A 20,894-nucleotide genomic window follows, 5' to 3' on the forward strand; every position below is an offset into this window, starting at 1 on the left:
GAATATTTACTGAAAACTGAGAAACAGTCACTAAAACTTGTTTTGGAAGCTTTTAAAAATATACAGGGTGCTTATGCTTGTGAAGGTATTTTGTACACAGGTAATCTACTCTCTGCAATTGCTTTTGTCCCTAGTCTATCTGGCAGTGTACGTAGAGAAACAGTTCATGGTATTTTCCGAGGATAAAGACTTTGAGAAACACTCAAAGTGTGCTGACTTTTTTCCCCAAAACTTTGACCACCAAGACACATAAGTTGAGGTTTGATTTCCATCTGCTTTTCATTGCAAGTCCAGAGACAAACCTCTGACTAAAAGCCGCTGTTTACCAAGCACCTGTCACATGCCCGGCCCTGTCCTGTCCCTTGTGCGGAGCTCAACAGTGTGTGAGACACTCTTCGGCAGGATTAGACTATAGCCTCACAGACAAAAATCAACAACTCCGAAGCATGTGGAAGTTGTCTAACTGCTAAGTTGTGTGCCCCAGGCACTAAGCGCTGATTGAGTTCTGAAAAAGAGAAGTTCCATATGGGTCAGAAAGGTGAGAGAAGGTTTCACGGGAGAGGCAAGACAGGCTGGGTCTCAACGGATGTTCACTAAATGGAGCAGCCCCCAAAGCAGAAGACTGTTTTGAGGGATCGGTCAGGAAAACAGAAACCACACTAGGTATTTCAACAGAGAGAATTTAATATGAGGAATTAGCTAAACAGGTGTTGGGGAACAGAAAAAGTGACCAGGGAATACTGAGCTCACATAGAGGTGAGCGCTGGGGGGCAAAGAAAAGAGGTTAAGGTCATCACAATGCAGATGCTTGGTTCTAGTACACTGAATCACATGTGCTAGAACTTCTTTATGGCATTCTAGTCCTGGCCATGTTCTGATACAGTGTGGAATTGTGCATCTGACAGAGAGACTAGATTATTCTTTCTTTAAAGGTAACCTAGTTTGGGGGGATGGTGGTGAGAGAGTAGCTCAGGGAAGACTTGGGGTGCTGTGTTAGTTCTGTATCTTGTTTCTGGGCAGGGTGCACATGGCTACACGTGTCATGAATTTGCACAGAAAGGCACACACACATACACACACACATGCACAAGTAAGTACACACGCATCTAGTGGAATCTGAGTGAGATCCAGGGCTCGTATCAATCTTTATTTCCTGGATTTGATAGTGTGCTACAGTTACACAAGGTGTTCCCACTGGAGAAACTGCGTGAAGGGTGCATAGCCCTTCTCTGTACATTTCTTTTGCAACATCCTGTGAATCTATAGTTATTTCAAAATTGAAAGTCGAAGCATAATCTGAATGTTTTTATTGTTTGTAGAAAGGACCTGTAGATGAAACGGGTTGGGTCATTAAAAATGTCTTATCCCTGCCTATTGTCAACAAGAAAGAAGATATTGTGGGAGTAGCTACATTTTATAATAGAAAAGATGGAAAACCTTTTGATGAGTATGATGAACACATTACTGAGGTAAGTGCAATTATAAATAATGGAGGTAAATGAAATTCATGAAACAATGGAAGCAGCCTCATTATTTGTTACTCTGGAGGGATGTTGTTGAAGGGCAATTAAGGCATGAGTCACACATGGTTGTGGTCAGTCTGTGCCCATTGTGTCATTTCCGTTTCCTAACATCTGTAGACTGCAACATTTTCTTCCTGAGATTGAACTCTGGCTTAATCAAAATTCTTTACGATACGAGGAAATCAGGAAGAAGGTTTCTATCTCCTTTCCCCACCCCTCCTATTCCTTGTCATTCTTGTTATCTCCCCCAATCCTCTGAGTTTCAGACTGTACTTTATTCTACTGTATATTTGAAATTCCTCTCCTCTAATAAAGTATTTATGGGGCATGGTGCATTTTGAAAAGCAACGGCTTAGCCAGCTTTATTGTCTGGGGATGATTATCAGTATGTTTTTTTCTTTGATTGAAATAAGAAGCTGGATTGTTGATGGTGGGAAGATTGATTGATAGAAAAGATGCCAATGGTTGCCTCCAAACCAAGCTTTTAATTATAGAGAATTGAATCACATTTTATCCATTTCAGACTCTCACACAATTTCTTGGATGGTCTCTTTTAAATACTGACACCTATGATAAAATGAATAAGCTAGAAAACAGAAAGGATATAGCTCAGGAAATGCTCATGAGCCAGACCAAAGCCACTCCCGATGAAATCAAGTCCATTCTGGTAAGTGGGGAATTCGGTTCTGTGGACATTTAGTGGCATCTGAGCGCAACTTCTGGAATTTGTTTAATTACCTAGAAGTCTGACAAATGAGGATAGGTTTAGTCCTGGGCTAAGGAGGAGGAGACAAAGAAGGAAGTTTGGGGGAGGACCTGGGTGGCCCAGCAGACACAGAGCCTTATTAAATGTCTCAGCGGCTTGGTTGGAATTGCACTCTGCTTAAAACATTAAAAATTAAAAAAAAACAAAACAAAAACAGTTCATGGATCAGTAGGAGCCAGAGGAGTGGCAGCTAGATTCAAGTGTGTTAGTGAGGAAAAAATATTTCCAGGAAGGGAAATGTACCAGTCAGCTGTTACCACATAATGCTGCATAACAAATATGTCAGTGGTATATGACAACAATCACCTATTTCCTCCTCAGGCATTGGTGGGTTGACCAGGCTTCAACTGATTCTTAGTTGGGCTTGGCTCTAAGCTGTGGGTTTGGTTTGCTCTATGCATATATCATTCTTCTTGACCAGCAGCTACCTGAGAAGTGTTCTTCTTTTGGTAATGTCAGAAATGTGAGAGAGTAAGCCCAAGTGTGCAAGCTCATTTCAAGTCTTCACTCAACGTCACACTCACTCAAAGTCTCATTGGCCGGATGTGACCAAGACCAATATCATGGATGATGGTGAAGCAAGTGGATATTTACTAACAATGTTCTAATCACCACCCCATGAAGGGAAGATATCACACACCCACTATCTTTATTCCTTTTATTTCCCTAGTTTTGGGAGTGTGTGTAGGTGCAGTTTTCTTGGGTGTTTTTTTTTTTTTTTCTTTTTTTCTCATTTTGGTTTTGCTGAGTGGTTTGAAAGTTGAGAGAAATTTTATTTGGCAATTTGAGATGTTAAAAATAAGAAAATCTAGGGAGGATGAAGGGAAATTATTATTAACTCATAGAAAACAAAAGAAAAAATAAAAGAACTCATAGAAAAACAAATTTTTCTCACTTTCTTGCCTACATACAAACAACCCACATTTCTCTCTCTGTCTCTAAGACAGTCACTGTTACATTTTACATTTGGGGGGAAGAAAGAAATCAATTATATTAGGGGTTTTTTTTGTTGTTTTTTGTTTTTTTAGGAAATTCTTCATAATTATACTATAGGTCTTCTTTGTATCCAGAATACATTTTGCATAGAACTCATTACAGCATATTTTAAATACATTTAAACCAACTTTAAGAGTAGAGGAATCAGATAGAAATTTACTTTATAGGAATCTCATACCCCGATTCATTTTACATTTTAGAAAATTAAAGAGAAGTTAAATACAGATGTAATTGAAGATTGTGAAGAAAAACAACTTATCACAATTTTGGTAAGTGTTTTACTTCTATCCTTTACACCTTTTAAATAAAATATATTAGGATACATGTTCTCATTTCTCAAGTAAGTGTTGGCTTTCCTCTTCTCTGCCATCTTTAAAGGCTAGAAAGAAAAGAGATTTCTTATAAAGAGTGATCTTCTGGTTCTCTGCATGTCTTCCTCCTTGTCTCCTACAGTCCAATCCACAAAGATAATTTAGAATCAGAAACCAGATTTCTGAGATATCTGGGTGGCTCAGTTGGTTAAGCAGCTGCGTTGGGCTCAGGTCACGATGTTAGGGTCCTGGGATTGAGTCCTGCATCAGGCTCCTTTCTCGGTGGAAAGTCTGTTTCTCCCTCTGCCTGCTGCTCCCCCTGCTTGTGTTCTCTCTCTCTATATATATCTCTCTCTGACAAATAAATAAATAAAAACTTTCAAAAAAAGAAAAAAGAGGGGCACCTGAGTGGCTCAGTGGGTTAAGCCTCTGCCTTCAGCTCAGGTTATGACCTCAGGGTTCAAGATCAAGCCCCACATCAGGCTCTCTGCTTGGTAGGGAGCCTGCTTCCCCTCCCCCCCCTCCCTTGCCTATTTGTGATATCTCTCTCTCTCTCTGTCAAATAAATAAATAAAATCTTAAAAAAAAAAAAAAGAAAAAAGAAAGAAACCAGCCTTCCACCTAAGGAAACACAGGCACAGACTCTAAGGATATCATGGCCTTATTTATTTTAATAGTTTTGGATTGCACTGTAATCACCCCAGAAGACATGACAAAATCACAGTAGAATGTTAGACCCTCTGAGGCACAACTGTCTTCTGCCAGGTCTGGTTTCTTCCTTCTGGAACTTGGAGGAATTTGATTCTTTCCTATGGTTGCCATTGGGCCACCCCTATCATTTCCGGTTGCAATAACTTTTCTCCTTGTCATTAATACTATATTTGATTCTAGGTAGTTTTGCCCTAAACTTCTTTGCCATAGACATTTTTGCTGCAAGCATTTCAGGGCAAGCATTTTTGCTGCATAACTGATTGGTTTGTAAGGCAATCTTGCTGTAAAATAAAAAATAATAGTTCTTATATTATGTAAACCTTAAAGAAATTTTAGTGAAAAAAAGAAAGTGTGAAGCCAAAGGAGGAGATAAATCAACAAGTAAATATATATATACATATATATATCTTATATATGCATATAATATATATATACACACACATACATATACATACACATAACACACACACTCTGAATTAAAGACTTCAAAGACAAGTGCACAGAATAAAATCAGTTATTTGCACCATGTTGCCATGAATCTACCTATACATTTAAAATATACTCAAATATTTTTTATTTTTCAGTAAAGTCTCTTTCATTTTGTTATTGATTTTTTGGTGTGTTTCATTACATCCTTTTAAATTAATTTTTAAGTAGGCTCCATGCCTAATGTGGAGCCCAACACGATCCTCATGATCCTGAGATCAAGACCTGAGCTGAGCTCAAGAGTAGAATGCTTACCTGACTAAGGTGTCCCTCATTACACTCTTTTTAATGAATGTCCCTCTCTTATTTTTTGTGTTTTTATTTTTTATGGCAAAAATTGCCTTGTAGCTAATTAGTTATGTGGCAAAAATGTTGGCAACGAAAATGCTTGCCATGAAAATGTAATCATGGTAAGTGGAGATCATAATTTTGGGGGAAACTCTCTGAAATATTTGTTTGAGTTCCTAAGTTTTATGCAGTAATGATTTGGAATGAGCCTAGAGCAGATTTTATATTCAAACAGGTGTTTCTTCATAAAGCTATTGGTTCTTTACCCATTTTATTGCTTCTGCAACATAAGGTCCTTTGTCCTCTAACTGGAGAACTAGCGACCTTCTACAATGTCATGGATGCCAATGGCAGTTTTGCTTTCCAAGGAGGACTGAGGTAGCCTGCACCAATGCAGGCAAAGGAGGTGAGGCAAGTCCTCCCCCTGCCTTCCTTCCCTCCTCTCCAGGACACATCAGGAGGCTCTGCCCCTTGCAATTACACCGTAGATCCAGAGAGGACTTCCCAGAGAAGGACCTCGGTCACCCATCCTTAATTCTATTTTTCCTTCAGTCAGTAGTTAGTGAGACACACTCTGCCATCTGGAATACAAAAGGTAGTATGGTCTGGTCAAGAAGCCGCGTTACTTAAGGATAAAATACAGGCAATCACACTGCCCTGCAGGAACGAGTTTACAGAGCGTGAGCACCAAAGGTCCAGGGGAGGCCAAGGGCCTGTTTCTACTTGCAGATGATGGTAGAACACAAGATGGGAGCTGTGGCAAGGAGGCTTGAGGGGAAAGCGGGATTTGTCTGGCAGAGGGTGAAGCCGGGGGTCTGCTCAGGCGCCCAGGGGATCCTTCTGGGAGTCGATGGAGCGAGCCAGCCTTGAAAGGTGCCGTCAGAACTGCTTCAGAGCTCGAGCAGGACATCAGCCACCCCTAACTGCCCTCATCCCAGCTTAGTGGGGAGAAGACTGACCGTTGGGTGCCCAGAGTTCCTACTTAGCAGACCGACCAAACGCCTTTACTTTTTATCGACCCTCTGTACCACCTATTGTCAAACGGCTGTTCTTAAATTCTATAATTTTTGTACTAAACTACTTTGATTGGTTTGCCTGTTACTGCAAATGGGACCTGGGGGTCATTCTTCTGAGAACCTCCTCCTTGGATTCTTGCTAACCTGCACACTTCTACTTTAGTGTGACTGAGCCTTTAAAACATTAAAATCATTTTCACATCCTATCTTCACTCTATAAACTGTAGGGCTGAGACAACCTCCAGCAGGGAGTCTGTGTGGCCCGGGGTATTCCTCACCATACTGCTTTAACCTTCTCTACTCTGATTTTTAAAAGATGTGCTTATTGTCTGCCTCTCCCCACGAGAATGCATGTTTCAGGGACAGTGACGGTGTCTGCTTTAGTCATCCATAAAGCCTACAACACAGATAGAAACTGATAAATGTCTATTGAATGAATAAATGATGCATGAATAAGAGGAAAAAAAGAACCTACACGGGCAAGGAACCTGGGAGTGTTTGGACAGAGAAAGAAGGTGACAAGAAGGAGTAACGAAGGACATAGGCAGGTTCTATGAGAAAGGGAGAAAGGGTTTTTGTGAGCTGAATCTCCACTAATTCTCTGTGAGGCAGGCAGATCAGATTAGCATTGCTTTTCAATGAAGACAGCAAAGACAGAATTGTTACTATTGTTGTTCCTGTTTCACAGATGAGAACACTGAGGCTTGTGCAGTCTGGGAGATGTAGCTAAACTAAACCCAGAACTAAAGGCTAGTCTCTCGGCTCCAAACCATTGCTTTGCAGGGCAAAAAAAAAAAAAAAAAAAAAAAAAAATCATGTCTACCTGATATGACCAGTCTGAGACTAGCCCGGGTGAGAAGGCATCACAGGGCTCTGGGAGACCTGGGGAAGGGAGAGAAGGGCGAGGGGGAGAGATCAATCCAGACTGAGGGCTAAAGGGATGAGAAATCATAATTTTGCTTAAAACAGCCATCTACCACTTGGTATTGAAATTTGTATAAAATAGAGCATGAACTATTCCTCCTGGGAAACCATAACTTGCTGAGCGACATGGCCTTAGCACCGTGTGCAGGACTTAGGACTGGCTCAGTAAATACCCACTGGACCGAATTGCTCCTGCACGCTTCCGGTGGACCCATGTTGCTCTTCCTAGCTTCTTTCTCCCTCCTGGAGCTCTCTCTTCTCCCATGGGATCGTCTCCTCCCTGCAATCCACCAAACCAGCTGAGTCCACATCCTTCCAGAATATCTCTCCCTCTAACTCCCCCTCCAGCCTGCCTTCAATCTCTACCCCCAGCCTTGGGCCCGGGATGTTGTTACACTGTGTGAGTATTCTAAGCTCTCACCTTTCAATGATCTATATTAGAAATATTAAAAATATTTCAATGAGCTAAGTTCCTTAAGGGCACGATCCCTATTTTTATTTCCCTGGCCGCGTCAGTTGCCACGGGCCAAGTTCACTGTTTTATCCACAGTCCTCGATCTAACAAGGTGCAGGGTGAATGAGGCATCATTCATCCCACAGACATTTCCCAAGCCCCTCCCTGGCACAGGCCTGCGGACACCGGGAGCTGCAGCAAATAAGATAGGCACGATCCCATGTGGCAGAGCCCACTGTCTGCGAACAGGCAAAGAGCAGATAAGAATGAATGAAGTGATCATTCACTGTTCACCAAGTATTTCTGGAAGAGGAGAAGAGAGAAGTCGAATCCTGAAAACGGACCAGGCAGCTGCAACAAGACCTTTTCTTTAGCATCAGAAAAAAAGAACGGCCATTGGAGATGGATTCAGAATTGAATTCCATCCCTCAGAAAGTTTCTTAATAGAGCCAAGTGTCAGCGTCACCCTCTGGAAACTGGGGACGATGGTGTAGGCTGGTTGGGGGTCACACACGGCCTCTGCATGGCCCTGGGGTCAGTTGCACAGAGGCTCGGGGAGCTGCAGGCGGTCCCCTTTCATGGTAATTCACGGAGAGCAGGGTGCGGGGGAAGAGGCAGGTAATCCGAAGCAGTCCGCCCTTGTCTCCGCAGAAAGAGGACCTGCCGGACCCCCAGGCGGTGGACCTGTACGAGTTCCGTTTCAGCGACTTCCCCATCACAGAGCACGAGCTGATTAAGTGTGGGCTGCGGCTGTTTTTTGAAATCAACGTGGTGGAGAAATTCAAAGTACCCGTCGAGGTCAGATAGCATGTAATTGAAAGTAAGGTGTGATGCCATTGCTGCCCTCACCTGTGTTTCCCGTGGTTCAAAAGATTAACTTCCATTTGGGTTTTCAATGATTATTAACTTTGTAAATATATCAGCTTGAGCCCTGCAAACAGGACCAACCTATCTTTTTAGATAAGATGGTCACAGACCTTCTGATCTTTAGAATTCGATTCCAAAGTCTGAACAGAGCTGTCTTGTTTGGGCGGCAGGTTCTGACCAGGTGGATGTACACGGTGAGGAAAGGGTACCGTTCCATCACCTACCACAACTGGCGGCACGGCTTCAATGTGGGGCAGACCATGTTCACTCTGCTCATGGTAGGTACAGAGAGCTGCGAACCGCGGGAAACCTGCACGCTTCCCTCATGAGCACGATGACAAGCAGCTGTGGTCCATGGTTTTAGATCAGTAATTTTGGATCCTATAAGCCCCAAACGCACCTGTAGATGCTGCCAGGCAACATGGGTATCTCTGGGCACGTGGTTGGATGAGTACCGTGGCATTCACATACTCATGGCCTTAAAGGAAATAGTCAGGAACCTGCTGGGTTTTGTAATTGCTGGGAATGAGCTGCAGTACCCGAGATGTAAAGCCGATTTGCTCTACAAACCGGGCAGGCCATCTTCTCCTTTGCCGGGACGCCTCAGTGCGCCCGCTCAGAGGTGTATATGTCTAACTAACTAAATATATATATATATACACATATGTGTGTTTTTAGACAGGAAGACTGAAGAAATACTATACGGATCTTGAAGCCTTTGCCATGCTCGCAGCTGCCTTCTGCCACGACATTGACCACCGAGGCACCAATAATTTGTATCAGATGAAGTAAGTGACGAGTACTGGTGATGTTTGAAGTCGTCTTGGGGGAGAAGAGAACTTGTCTCTTAGCCTGTCAGCTCTTCTCCATCATGTTCAGGAATCTCAGGGTCACGTTCTGTTCCTTCAGAGCCTCAGCCCTCATGATAATGTCTGCTCTTTCTCCCTGGATGTTTGCAGCCTGCAGCCCCTGTCCCCTATGGTTTTCATCTCCAGACGTGCCCTGCCTTATTCATAAATGCTGTCACTCCTCCTCTCTTCAAGGGCTTAGTCAGAGTATGGAATTCATATATGAAAGTGCACCAGGCTTGGGCTTCCACGCACACACACTTGTGGAGCACCCCCAACCAGAGGGTGTTCCTTCCTGGGCTCACTCCCCTTCCCTCCCCTGGTTCCTCTGCAGCTCTCAAGCTCTCCTGCAGCTGGCTTGGCACCTTATCCTCGCTGCCACCTTCCCCTCTTGCCCCAGCCAAGGGCAACAATGAAGGTGCAGTTTCTCAGCTCAGACAGAGGTGGGTTCACTGGGTTCACAAGTGATTTACACTTTGTAAGCCTCAACTTCCTCATTTGAAAAGTAAGGATTGTAACAATGGTACCTAGCAGGTAAGATCCTTGTAAAAATTAAATGAGATCATGCATATAAAGCATTCCACTCCTGGTAGCCTCCGGACAGTAAATAAACACTAAGTATTATTATGATGTCACTGACACTCTTCAAAATTCATCAGCAATGCCCGTGGCCAGCTGAGCTCCTTGATCATGGCTTTTAAGCTGCTGTCTGACTTAGACACACTGTATCCTCATCTCTGACACACTACCTACCCCTCTCCAGAGGCACCAGGCATTTAGAGAGAAGTCTGGGTTTGTGGGGTCCAACCACTTCCTGGTTGGGGGAGCTTGGGGAAGTCACTTGGTCTATTTGAGATTCTATTTGTGAACCACAGAAGGGGCACGATAGCTACCTCTCAAAGACGGTTAGGGGACTCAAATGAAATTACATGTATCTGAAACTACACAGGAGGTGCTCCACAAAAATTGACTCAGTGAATGAAAAGCCCCCCCCCCCCGCCCCCGTGAGTGGTGACGTCAGTCTCCCCTTCAGCAACTCCAGCTATGGGGCTTTGTCTTGAAAAAGAGGATCGGCTCTGTGGCTTCGGGCAAGGGACGGATTCCCCTCCAGAGATCCCCGTGCAGGTGGGCCATTCTGCACTCCTGCAGGCCAGTGTCCTGACAGTGGCTGGGTTCCCTTCCTCTCCTCTGACCACTGGTGTGGTGGCCACCTCGGATCTACTGAGTAGCCAAGGTGTGCTGCCCCGCGCTGAGAGCTTGGCACTCATCGCCTCTTTGAATTCTCCTAGCGCGCCTACTTGGGGGCTCCTATCTCCTCCCTCTTTCACTGAGGAAGAAACAAGCTCACACAGGCAAAGTCCATCTTGCCAAATTGGATGTGGCATCTGGCCTCCAGGAAGGATGCAGCCACCTCTGAGGTCTCTGCTTTGGCCGGGCGTGGGGTCTGTGTGTGTGCCCCCATCCATCTGCTGGGGGGCATGCTGAATGTCTCCCGCCATTTCTCTCTGTAGACTGGATGGCAGGAATAGGAGGCAGTGGAAGGACTGGGACCCGTGTTCGGGCTTCCTCGCTGCAGGCACCTCAGCATGGGTGTCCTTGGTCCTGGCAGCTCTGCTATGCCACCATGATCAAACACCACCTTGCTGCATGCTGTCCTTCAATCGTGATGCTCACTGAGGCTCTTCATATCCCTATTGTTCTGGAAGAATTGCTTAGGAGTCCACAGAGCTATGGAGACATGATGTTGGCATGTTCTTGAGAAGGTGGAATGAAACACGATTATTACTCTCACATTGATGGTGACAAATCAGCTCACCATGAAGGGTGACATGACGCAGCAGGGATCACAGACGACTCTGCTTCTTGGCTGGACCTTGTGCCCATGGTCTGATTTCTCGTCTCCAGAATGTCTGGCCCCCTTGGTTCTGGTTTCCACCCTCATTTATTAGCCTTATAGACTACCCTCTGACAATGCCTTAAAAACCTTGCCATTTTCGGGGCACCTGGGTGGCGCAGTGGGTTAAAGCCTCTGCCTTCGGCTCAGGTCATGATCCCAGGGTCCTGGGATCGAGCCCCACTTTGGGCTCTCTGCTCTTCAGGGAGCCTGCTTTCTCCCCTCTCTCTCTGCCTGCCTCTCTGCCTACTTGTGATCTCTGTCTGTCAAATAAAAAAATAAAATCTTAAAAAAAAACCCAAAAAACAAAAACCTTGCCATTTTCAGATTTCTGTCGTTACCTCCAGTTCTTCTACTCCCTTTGGTCCCTTCACTTTTCCAGCCAGTTTGTTTTCTGCTTCACTCATCTCTAAGCTTACTGATTTCTTTATTCCTCTCACCCTTTTCCTTGTTTAGTTTTTTGGCCATCTTGTCTTTCTGCCTCTTTTCTCTCCTCCGTCTTCTCCCTGAAGAAATGCAGTTACTGGGACAAAATATGAGGAATGTTAAAATTTATCTTATCCCCCATCCAACACAGGCCTCTCCTCGACTGCCTTCCTCCCGACGTCCTCGAGTCCATATCTGGCTTTCCCCATAATGGCCCACAGGACACACCATTCTACTCTTAGATGATTCGGATGGTTGGATGTTCTTTATGATACTGAGCTGAAATTGGTCTCCCAATCCCATCTGTTTGTCCTGTTCAGGTTTCTCTCTGGAGCTGCTAGAATATGCATAATTTCTGTACCACAGACCATTCCTTCATATAAAAGAGAATTATCACTTCCCCCTCCTCCTTTCCTGGTTGAACACACCCAGCTGTTTAAACCAATTCATATATAAAGTCTCCACACACGTCATTTTTTGGGCTATTCTTCTGTGAATCCAGTCTAGTGTTTTTATGTCATTCTTTAAATGCAGGTCTTGGGGTTTAACACAGTAATCCAGACAGGATCTGAAGTGTTTTACATTTAATCTTAATTAAATTTCATCTTCTTGATTCTTCATTTCACTCTTAATTGAAATCGCCTTTGCCATACTCTGTCAGCCAATGGATTCATTTTTTTTTTCAATTTTTTATCATTGGAAAATTAGTCATGATTTCCATTAATATTCATTCAAGTCACTGGTAAAATTATGCATCAGGACAAGAGCAAGGGCAAAGTTTTGGGGCCCAGGACTGGAAAACTGTTCTCACGGTTGAAGACAGTCAATTAATCCCACTCACTGGACTCTGCTGCCCAGCTGTATGAGTGGATACACTCACTGTTCCAGAACCTACTGCAGATATCCCAAGGTGCCCTGTCAACTGCTGTGCTGAAATCCAGACACAGGGGGTCTGCGGCCTTCTGCCCCCACCAACCCTGTCACAGAAGGGTCCATAACATCAACCTGGCCTCATGTATTCCTTCTAAACCTGCTTTGGGATTTCCTAATGATTATTCTGTAAGTGCTTGCAAACTCTGAAATAGTTCAAATTGTTTCAGAGATAAAGGTCAACCTTCCTGTTCTGTCATCTACAGACTGTGTCATTTTCTGCTTCTTAAATTTTAGGATAAAATTTACTTGTATCCAGTCTTCAATCATCTCCTCCACCACCTCAGAATTCCCTGGGGAATACTGACAGTGGTGTCCCTCCCCACAACAGTCCTCAGATTTCTTCGGGAAGTTGGGATATTACTCGTCTACCTTAAAAGAACCCCTTAGCACTTTCTTACCAACACTGTCCCTAGCTGGAGTCTTAATTTTCAAAAATCATTCTTGAAAAGTCCAGGAAAACTGGTAGGTTGGCTAATCAAGTCACACCATGATCTCCTGCTTGAGTTTCTCTACCTTCGTTATTTTCTCCCTGGTCAGTAGCACAGCTGAACTAGCTATTTTCCATCCTTCAAGCTTACTGTTGGCAGACTTCCAAAATACAGAGAATTATTGATGGATGGTATGATTCAAAAAAATTTTTTTTCTCGGTATCCCATGGAAACTTTTAATGACATCTCTGAAATTTACTTTAAAAAGATATCTTGCTAAACTAATTTTCTCTCCAAATATGTATATACATATGTGTGTGTCTGTGTATATATATAAATTAATTCCTTTTCTTTTTACTGAACCATCTGTGAGTTGCAGACATCATGACATTTTACCCCAAAATGTTTCAGCATATATCTCCTAAGAATAAGGAAGACATTTGCCCATAGACACAAAACATGATGATCATGCTGAAGAAATTTAACATTGGTACACTACTATTATCCAATATAAAATGTTTATTCAAATGATTCCAATTTTCCCAATAATGTCCTTCATAGCTTTTCTTTTCCTTTTGATTCAGGATCTAATCAAGGATCACGCCTTATGTTTGGTTGTCCAGTATTTTTAATCTCTTTAATCTGTAATAACTCCTCAACCTTCTTGTATCTTTCTGAATATGGCCATTTTTTAGTCTAGGCTGATTCTTGTGCAGGAAAAAGCCCTCAATTTGGATTTTCCCAGTGGTTTCCTGCTTACCAGATTCAGGGTAAACATTTTTGGTGGGATTTCTACATGGATAGTACCCTTCTCAGTGCATCAGGAAGCCCATAGTAGCAATTTGTCCCATTATTTATGAGGTATAGTTAAATTATTTATGGGCAATATCCAGGAGCTCTCTTTCGGTAAAGGTACATTTTTTCTTTTGTATTAATAAATAATCCGTGAGGTATTATTCTGAGATTGGGTGTATCTCTAAATCCCCAGAAATCTTTCTTGACTGATGCTTTTAAACCTAAAGGAATTAAAGACACCATTCTTTCCTGACCGGAATTGAGCTTTAATTAATTTTTTTAAATCTCCAGTGCTAACACAGAGGAGGTATTTAAATATGTCCTAAAATTATGATCAATTATCATATTGTTCAGACACTGTTCCCTAATTAGAGCATGTGGGTTACCAGACTTATTAGTGACCTGTTACTATCTCTTCTACTCCCTAAAGTTCTGTTCTTTCTCAAATAAGATGAAACTTCTCTACTAAGGCTGCCACTCCTATCTCTGTTTTCTTCCTTTCTTAAAATTATTTATTCATTCTGTATTTCTTATAACAAATTCTTCATACTACCTGTGTAGACCTTTGACCTCAGCCTCTCCCTATCACTTCCTCTCTCTTTTATTTTTGAGGGCTTCCCCTTCTCAAACAGAAAAACTTGAAGGAAGACAGGGCACCCAAGACTGAAGTCCCCACTTACAGAAAGCTGTGACCTAACAGTTAACAAATGGGAAGTTTAACTTAAAATTGATGTCCCTGTCTTAGAGGAGAAAAAAAAATATGATCACTTTATAATCATTTTTATTTTGGTTCCTGGAAATTCTTTTTCTTTTGTCTTAAGATTTTATTGATTTATTTGAGAGAGAAAGAGAAAGAGAGCATGAGAGTGGGGTGTGGGGCAGAGGGAGAAGCAGACTCCCTGCTGAGAAGGGAGCCCAAAGCAGGGCTCGATCCCAGAACCCTGGGATCATGACCTGAGCTGACGGCAGATGCTGAACTGACTGAGCCACCCAGGTGCCCCAGTTCCTGGAAATTCTTAGTAAACATTTCCCATGTAAATGATCTGTGGGCCTTCAAGAGGTTTGTTCCATGTTCAGGGAGTCACAGGCCAGTGCCATAAGCTCCAGGGAACCTCAAGATTTTAAACTTAAAAATGCAGGGGATGAACCAAACTTCCTAATTTAAATTAATTCAGTCATTTTATGCATTCAACAAATTAGCTTTCTTAAAGAATTTTTTAAAAGAGTGTATTCTCATGTTCTAAATCTAAAAAAATTGGTCCCAATATGTCCCTTTCGATCATTTCACAGGTATTAGAGGAGAGGGAGAAAGAAGAAATGGAAAACGTCCTCAGAGAGTAAAGACTTTATACTGTATGGACTTACGTGTAATCTCTAAGCTGCTGAACTTATGGCATATCCTCTTCCTCCTAGATCCACGTCTCCATTAGCAAAGCTTCATGGATCTTCCATTTTGGAGAGGCATCACCTGGAGTACAGTAAGACCCTCCTGCAGGATGAGGTACATGAGCCCTTCTCCAGCTCAGAAGCTCTGGATCAAAGCACTAACCCATCGAAAATGCCTAGAAAGAGGATGGCCTTGAGTTATGGCATTTGGCAGCCTAAACCCTTATTGCAGTCAATTGCTAGAAATGCCTATTTTGCAAGAGTTTTGAACAACCAGGCTGGAAGGAGCTGAGATAGAAAAGAGCCATAGAAAGCCACAAAATCTCTGTAGGTCTGTGGAGAAAGAAGAAAAATCTATGGTGGATGTGAGAGGGCCCTGTTCTCCCTAAGGGATATATATATGGAAAGGGGAAAGTAGGCTACATAGTCAATGATTTTCTTATTCACGGAGCATGCCCTGTGAGGTTTTGTCTGTATCGTTGAGGAAGTCAAGATTTGGTAAGGTAAGCATGAAACCACGATACAAAACAGAAACAGACAACTGCGGCCAGAGAGGCACTGGTAATGCTGAGGTTCTAGAAGGAGATGCCACATTGAAGAATGGGTAGGGCATAGGGGAGCAGCGACAGCTTTGTGCAGGAAGCTTGGTCTTGAATTCACTTTGATTTGCACATGTCACGTGTTACTAACATTCCATAGGAGGCTGTCATTCTTCTTTTTATCAATTTTATTTAAGGGGTATATAGACTTGGGGGAAAGTGGATATATACTCTAGTTATACTTTAAAAAAAAAAACCCTCTTGAGAAATGCCAAGTGAAAGCTGATTAAAACGAGTCATTATTAGATGGAAGGAAACATTTTGATGTAACAGAGAACATGTTGGGAATCACAGGTGCTCAGTCGGGAGAAATAAGCCCTTTGGCAGGGTGGAGCTTTTCTCAGTTTCTGTAACAATCTTTTATTAAAGGCTCAGGGAAGGAGCATACAGAAATATGCCCAGAGATAACACTAAATTCTCCCAAGTAACGTAAAGCAAGTGGGGAAATTTGTAAGGTAGATTGACCAGGCAGAAAGGTGGAAAAGAAAGAAAAAATAGTTGAGTGTTTTTAATAGCCCGTGATTGATTCCACACCCAGACAGGGAGACCCAGACCCAGTGCATCAGAATTCACAGGGCGGAATTCACACGGAATTCACGAATTCATCAGAATTCATGCAGGTTGTTAAAAAGTTCCTGGGCTTCATTTTGCACTTCCTGACGGGGTTTTCTGGGATTCTGGCCCAGGAATTTGCATTTTTGGTTTTTTTAAAGATTTATTTATTTATTTGAGAGAAAGAGAGAGTGAGAGAGAGCATGTGTGGGCGGGGGTGGGGGAGCCATGGAGGGAAAGGGAGAAGCAGACTCCCCACTGAACAGGGAGCTGGACGCCATGCAAGGTTCAATCCCAGGACCCCCCGGGGATCACGACCCGAGCTGAAAGCAGACATTTAACCAACTAAGCCATCTAGGCGTCTCATACATTTTTAATGAGAATGAAAATTCTAGTGTACAACCAGAACCTATCCCTGCAATAGGGTTTATAACATAAAAATGATATTATCTGTTCTATGAAAATTAAAAGGAGTGGAATTGAAAGTAATTCAGGAAGACAAGAGTAAATTCCTGTTACTAATTTTTTATGAGTCTTTGTTTATGAATCTTACATTTTTGAGTAAGAATTTTCCCTCTTTTTATAATCAGTGGTGTTATTATGTTACACCACAAGCTGGTAGTGTCAAATATAATTTATTTTTTAATTTTACATGTCCCTGCAAAGCAAAATATATTTTAAGAACTTCAACCAAGGGGCGCCGGGATGGCTCAGTGGGTTAAGCCTCTGCCTTTGGCTCAGGTGTCTGCTCAGCGGGGAGCCTGCTTCTCCCTCTGACTACCCATCCTCCTGCTTATACTCATAAATAAACAAAATCTTTAAAAAACAAAAACAAAAAAAGAACTTCAACCAAGTATTTAAATGCTTAACATTGGAGGTTGGTGGGGGGTGGGGCAGTGGAGGTGGGGCTGGGGGGGTGGTCTTCCTATCTCCTATGGTTTTTCTTTCTGGAATTTAAAGTTTTATAATAGACTTGTGGTTTTTCCATCTTAATTTTTTAAAAAATTTTATTTACACTGGAGTCTGAAATTGGTTTTGATGGCTGTATAAAGGCTTATTATTCTTTCTAAAAAGTCATACTACATCTGGGTAATCCATACCACCTTGGCACAGACCTGTCTACAATGCTATCCAACCTGCTAATTGCAAACTTACAGGGCCTGTAAATAGAGTCGCTAGGCAATGCAATCACAGAGCTTTTTATGAGCAGGCAAATGGAACACTAAAAAAAAAAAAAAAATGAAATTTTTAGCCATCAGATGTTCTTTTTACACTTTTGGGAGACAATGTTCTTCCATTTGTTTTTTTGTATAAAGAAAATATTTGCATTAAAAGCATTTAAATAAGATAAATCCTCATGATTTATAAAACAGTTTTGGCATTTTGTGGTCATTACTCATTTTATTTTGCATATTAGTGAGGCTTTGAATTAAAATGTCCTTATGTTCTAGTAGAGTGGGATTCACTGTTCTGAGGATTAAAACCACCTGAATTCTAAACCAGACAGAAGTCCACTCTTTCACCTGAGTCAACAGGTGGAAAAATGCTGGTCACATTTGTAAAAGTATAAATTTTAACGCCATCATGTATTGTAGAAACAACAAAATGAATTTCTCAGCTTAACTAATGGGAGCGCTGTTATTATTCAAAACACTTCTATACAGAGTTTATAATTCTACTTATGCTTTCCCATACCAAGCCCATCGTATACAAAGGAGCAAAGAAGCAGTGAAATATCCTGTGTTTGGTCCCAGTGAGCCATGAACATGTTAGCAATCTCTTTTGATCGGTGTTGCAGGTACCACACTGAAGCTCTCCCCTGCCTCACCTCATCTGAAAGCCCTACTCGGGATGAAATGGAGTCACTCCTACTTATTTTGGAGGACCACTCAGAACTGATACACTTACTGCCATTTTAATAGTCAGGGAGAACAAACAAGACTCTCTGTGGGCTAGTGAGAGCCGCTGTGCACACCGGGGCCTACAGGATTCAGCTGGGAAACAGGCCTCCTCTCTTGCTCTGGTGCACCTGTTCCCACCTCAGGTTTTCAGCATAGTCCTTGGGGAAACAAATGAAGTATTACATATGTACATGTTTTTAAAATCAATGACCTCATAGTGGTTGTAAAAATTATACTTGCCAATATAAAAGCTCAATGACAGGGAAAAATTCAAAAACAAATGTTAAAAAAATTATTTCAAATCCTATCACTCAGAAAATAGCTATTTCGTTACCATGTGATGAACTTCATTGTGGCCACCCTGTGAGTATACAGGCAGGATGGAAACAATTTTAGAAAAACAAGTTATACTATCCAAGCTTTTTTTAAAGTCAGAGTTACATTTTTAAAAGCAGCTTCATTGAAGTATAATATGTGTACAATAAACTCTACCCTCTCAATGTGTACAGTTTTATGAATTTATATAATTTTATACACTTAAGAAACCACCACCACAATCAGGATATAGAACACTTCTATCACCCCAAACCATACCTCATTCCCCTTTGCAGTGCATGCTGCTCTCTGCTCCCAGCCCTACACAACCATTGAAACATTTTCAGTCACTATAAATTAGTTTAGATTTTTGTAGATTTTATATAAATGCAATTATACAAGTAATTTTTTGTGCTGGTTTCTTGCACACAAAGCAATAATTTTGAGATATGTCTGCATTGTATATATCAGTAATTCATTCCTTTTCATTGTTGACTAGTTTTCCATGTATCTTTATTTAATTCTATTTTAATTTAATGGAAGAAACATTTTGGAAATGGAAGGAATTGCAGAACTTTGGACACTGTGTCTTTAAGCAAGAGATACTAGCTCTTAAAGAGCCCTCTACAATGAACAAATTTCTCACAGTGAGAAATTGTGAAATTGTAACAAACTAGAGCTCAACTTTTAGAATTTTGATATTTTTGAAACATGAAGCAATTAAGATGCTTCTACTTCTTCCCAGATCTTCACTTCTGTTTTGTAAGGCGTTTATTATCATTACTATTTCTGTTATCATTATCAGTATTTATAAAATTCACATGTTGCTTGATAATTTCCAGAATTGTTTACCCCTTTTAAAAGGATAATTTTACTTAAATTCCAGTTAGTTCACATACAGTGAAATATTTGTTTCAGGCATACTATGTAGTGATTCTACACTTACATACAAGGGTGCTCATCAGAACAAGTGCCCTCCTAAATCCCCATCCTCTATCTCTCCTGGTGCCCCCACCCCTTCCCCTCTGGTAACCATCAGTTTGCTCTCTGTAGTTAAGTCTGTTTCTTGGTTTGCCTCTCTCTTTTTCCCCCCATGACCATTTACTTTATTTCTTAAATTCCACATGAATTTCACATGAGTGAAATCATATGGTATTTGTCTTTCTCTGACTGACTTATTTCACTTCGCATAATACCCTCTAGCTTCAACACAATTGTTTATTCTTTTTTTTTCTTTAAAGATTTCATTCATTCACCTAACAGGGAGAGAGATCACAAGCAGGCAGAGAGGCAGGTGGAGAGAGAGAGGAGGAAGCAGGCTCCCCGCTGAGCAGAGAGCCTGATGCAGGGCTCGATTCCAGGACCCTGAGATCATGACCCGAACCGAAGGCAGAGGCTTAATCCACTGAGCCACCCAGGTGCCCCACAACTGTTTATTCTTAATTCTACTCTTAAATGGGCCCTGTACTTAAAATCAATCCTTTTATTATGGCTTTTCCATTCCTCTGTATTTTGACTCAATCAAGTTAGCCTTGATTGGCTAGGTTTTTGTCAAATGGCAGTTTTTCCAAGAGAGGCTAATCTAAGTACATGCTTAAGAATACCTGTTTGTTACATTTGTTTTTGAAGATCAATTTGGTGGGACATAAAGGTCTTGCATCACACTTCTCAGAAACTGAAGAACATTGCTTCACTGTCTTTTGGCGTTGAAGTGTTGTCCTCAAGAGCTGTATATGGCCAGTCTTTTCGTCTTACATATGACTTGCTTTTTCTGCATAGATGTTCATCTGATACTTAATTCTTCATATTTTAGTAATGTCATCTGGATATCTTGGTATTGATCATTTTGTATTAATTTTTTCCTGCTCTAATCACTGACTCTGCCTTATCTAACTAAAAAAAAAGGGGGGGGAAGGAAAAAAAAAAAGAAAGAAAGAGAAAAGAAAAAAAGGAAAGAAAAGAGAAGAAAGAAATGGTAAAGGCCCTAAATGTCTACAGTGAGAGGTGTAAGACATGGGCCTCAAATTTGGTCAAGGGCTTTCTAGCCACAATATAAAACAGAAGCAGGATCTTTTATATGAATCTATATCCATAGGTTATAAAGAAACCACTTAGAAGCTCTTTTTAAAAGATCATTAGATATGAAAGAATAGAGAAAATAAAAAGAATAAAGAATTAAGACAGGGTTTTTCAATTAGGAGACTTCCCCCTTTTTAAGATTTTATTTATTTATTTGACAGAGAGAGATTACAAGTAGGCAGAGAGGCAGGTAGAGAGAGAAGGAGGAGGAAGCAGGCTCCCTGCCGAGCAGAGAGCACGATGCGGGACTCGATCCCGGGACCCCGAGATCATGACCTGAGCCGAAGGCAGCGGCCCAACCCACTGAGCCACCCAGGCGCCCCTTTTTAGATGATAGTGAAAAATGAGTGAGAAGGGGCACCTGGATGGCTCAGTCAGTTAAGCATCTGCTTTTGG

General features: G+C 41.8%; 1 protein-coding gene across 1 annotated transcript in view; it reads left to right on the top strand.

The window, feature by feature from the left end:
- The window catches only part of PDE6C (phosphodiesterase 6C), a 47,734-nt gene that overhangs the window by 17,811 nt on the left and 9,029 nt on the right, over positions 1-20,894 (top strand). Inside the window, exons 9-15 of the mRNA XM_044240122.1 lie at positions 1,320-1,469; positions 2,047-2,190; positions 3,486-3,554; positions 8,127-8,273; positions 8,513-8,620; positions 9,021-9,130; positions 15,080-15,167. Of these exons, the coding sequence (XP_044096057.1) occupies positions 1,320-1,469; positions 2,047-2,190; positions 3,486-3,554; positions 8,127-8,273; positions 8,513-8,620; positions 9,021-9,130; positions 15,080-15,167 (816 nt within the window). The remainder of the gene's footprint in view (positions 1-1,319; positions 1,470-2,046; positions 2,191-3,485; positions 3,555-8,126; positions 8,274-8,512; positions 8,621-9,020; positions 9,131-15,079; positions 15,168-20,894) is intronic.

This window comes from Neovison vison, chromosome 2, assembly GCF_020171115.1.
Source record: "Neovison vison isolate M4711 chromosome 2, ASM_NN_V1, whole genome shotgun sequence".
NCBI lineage: Eukaryota > Metazoa > Chordata > Mammalia > Carnivora > Mustelidae > Neogale > Neogale vison.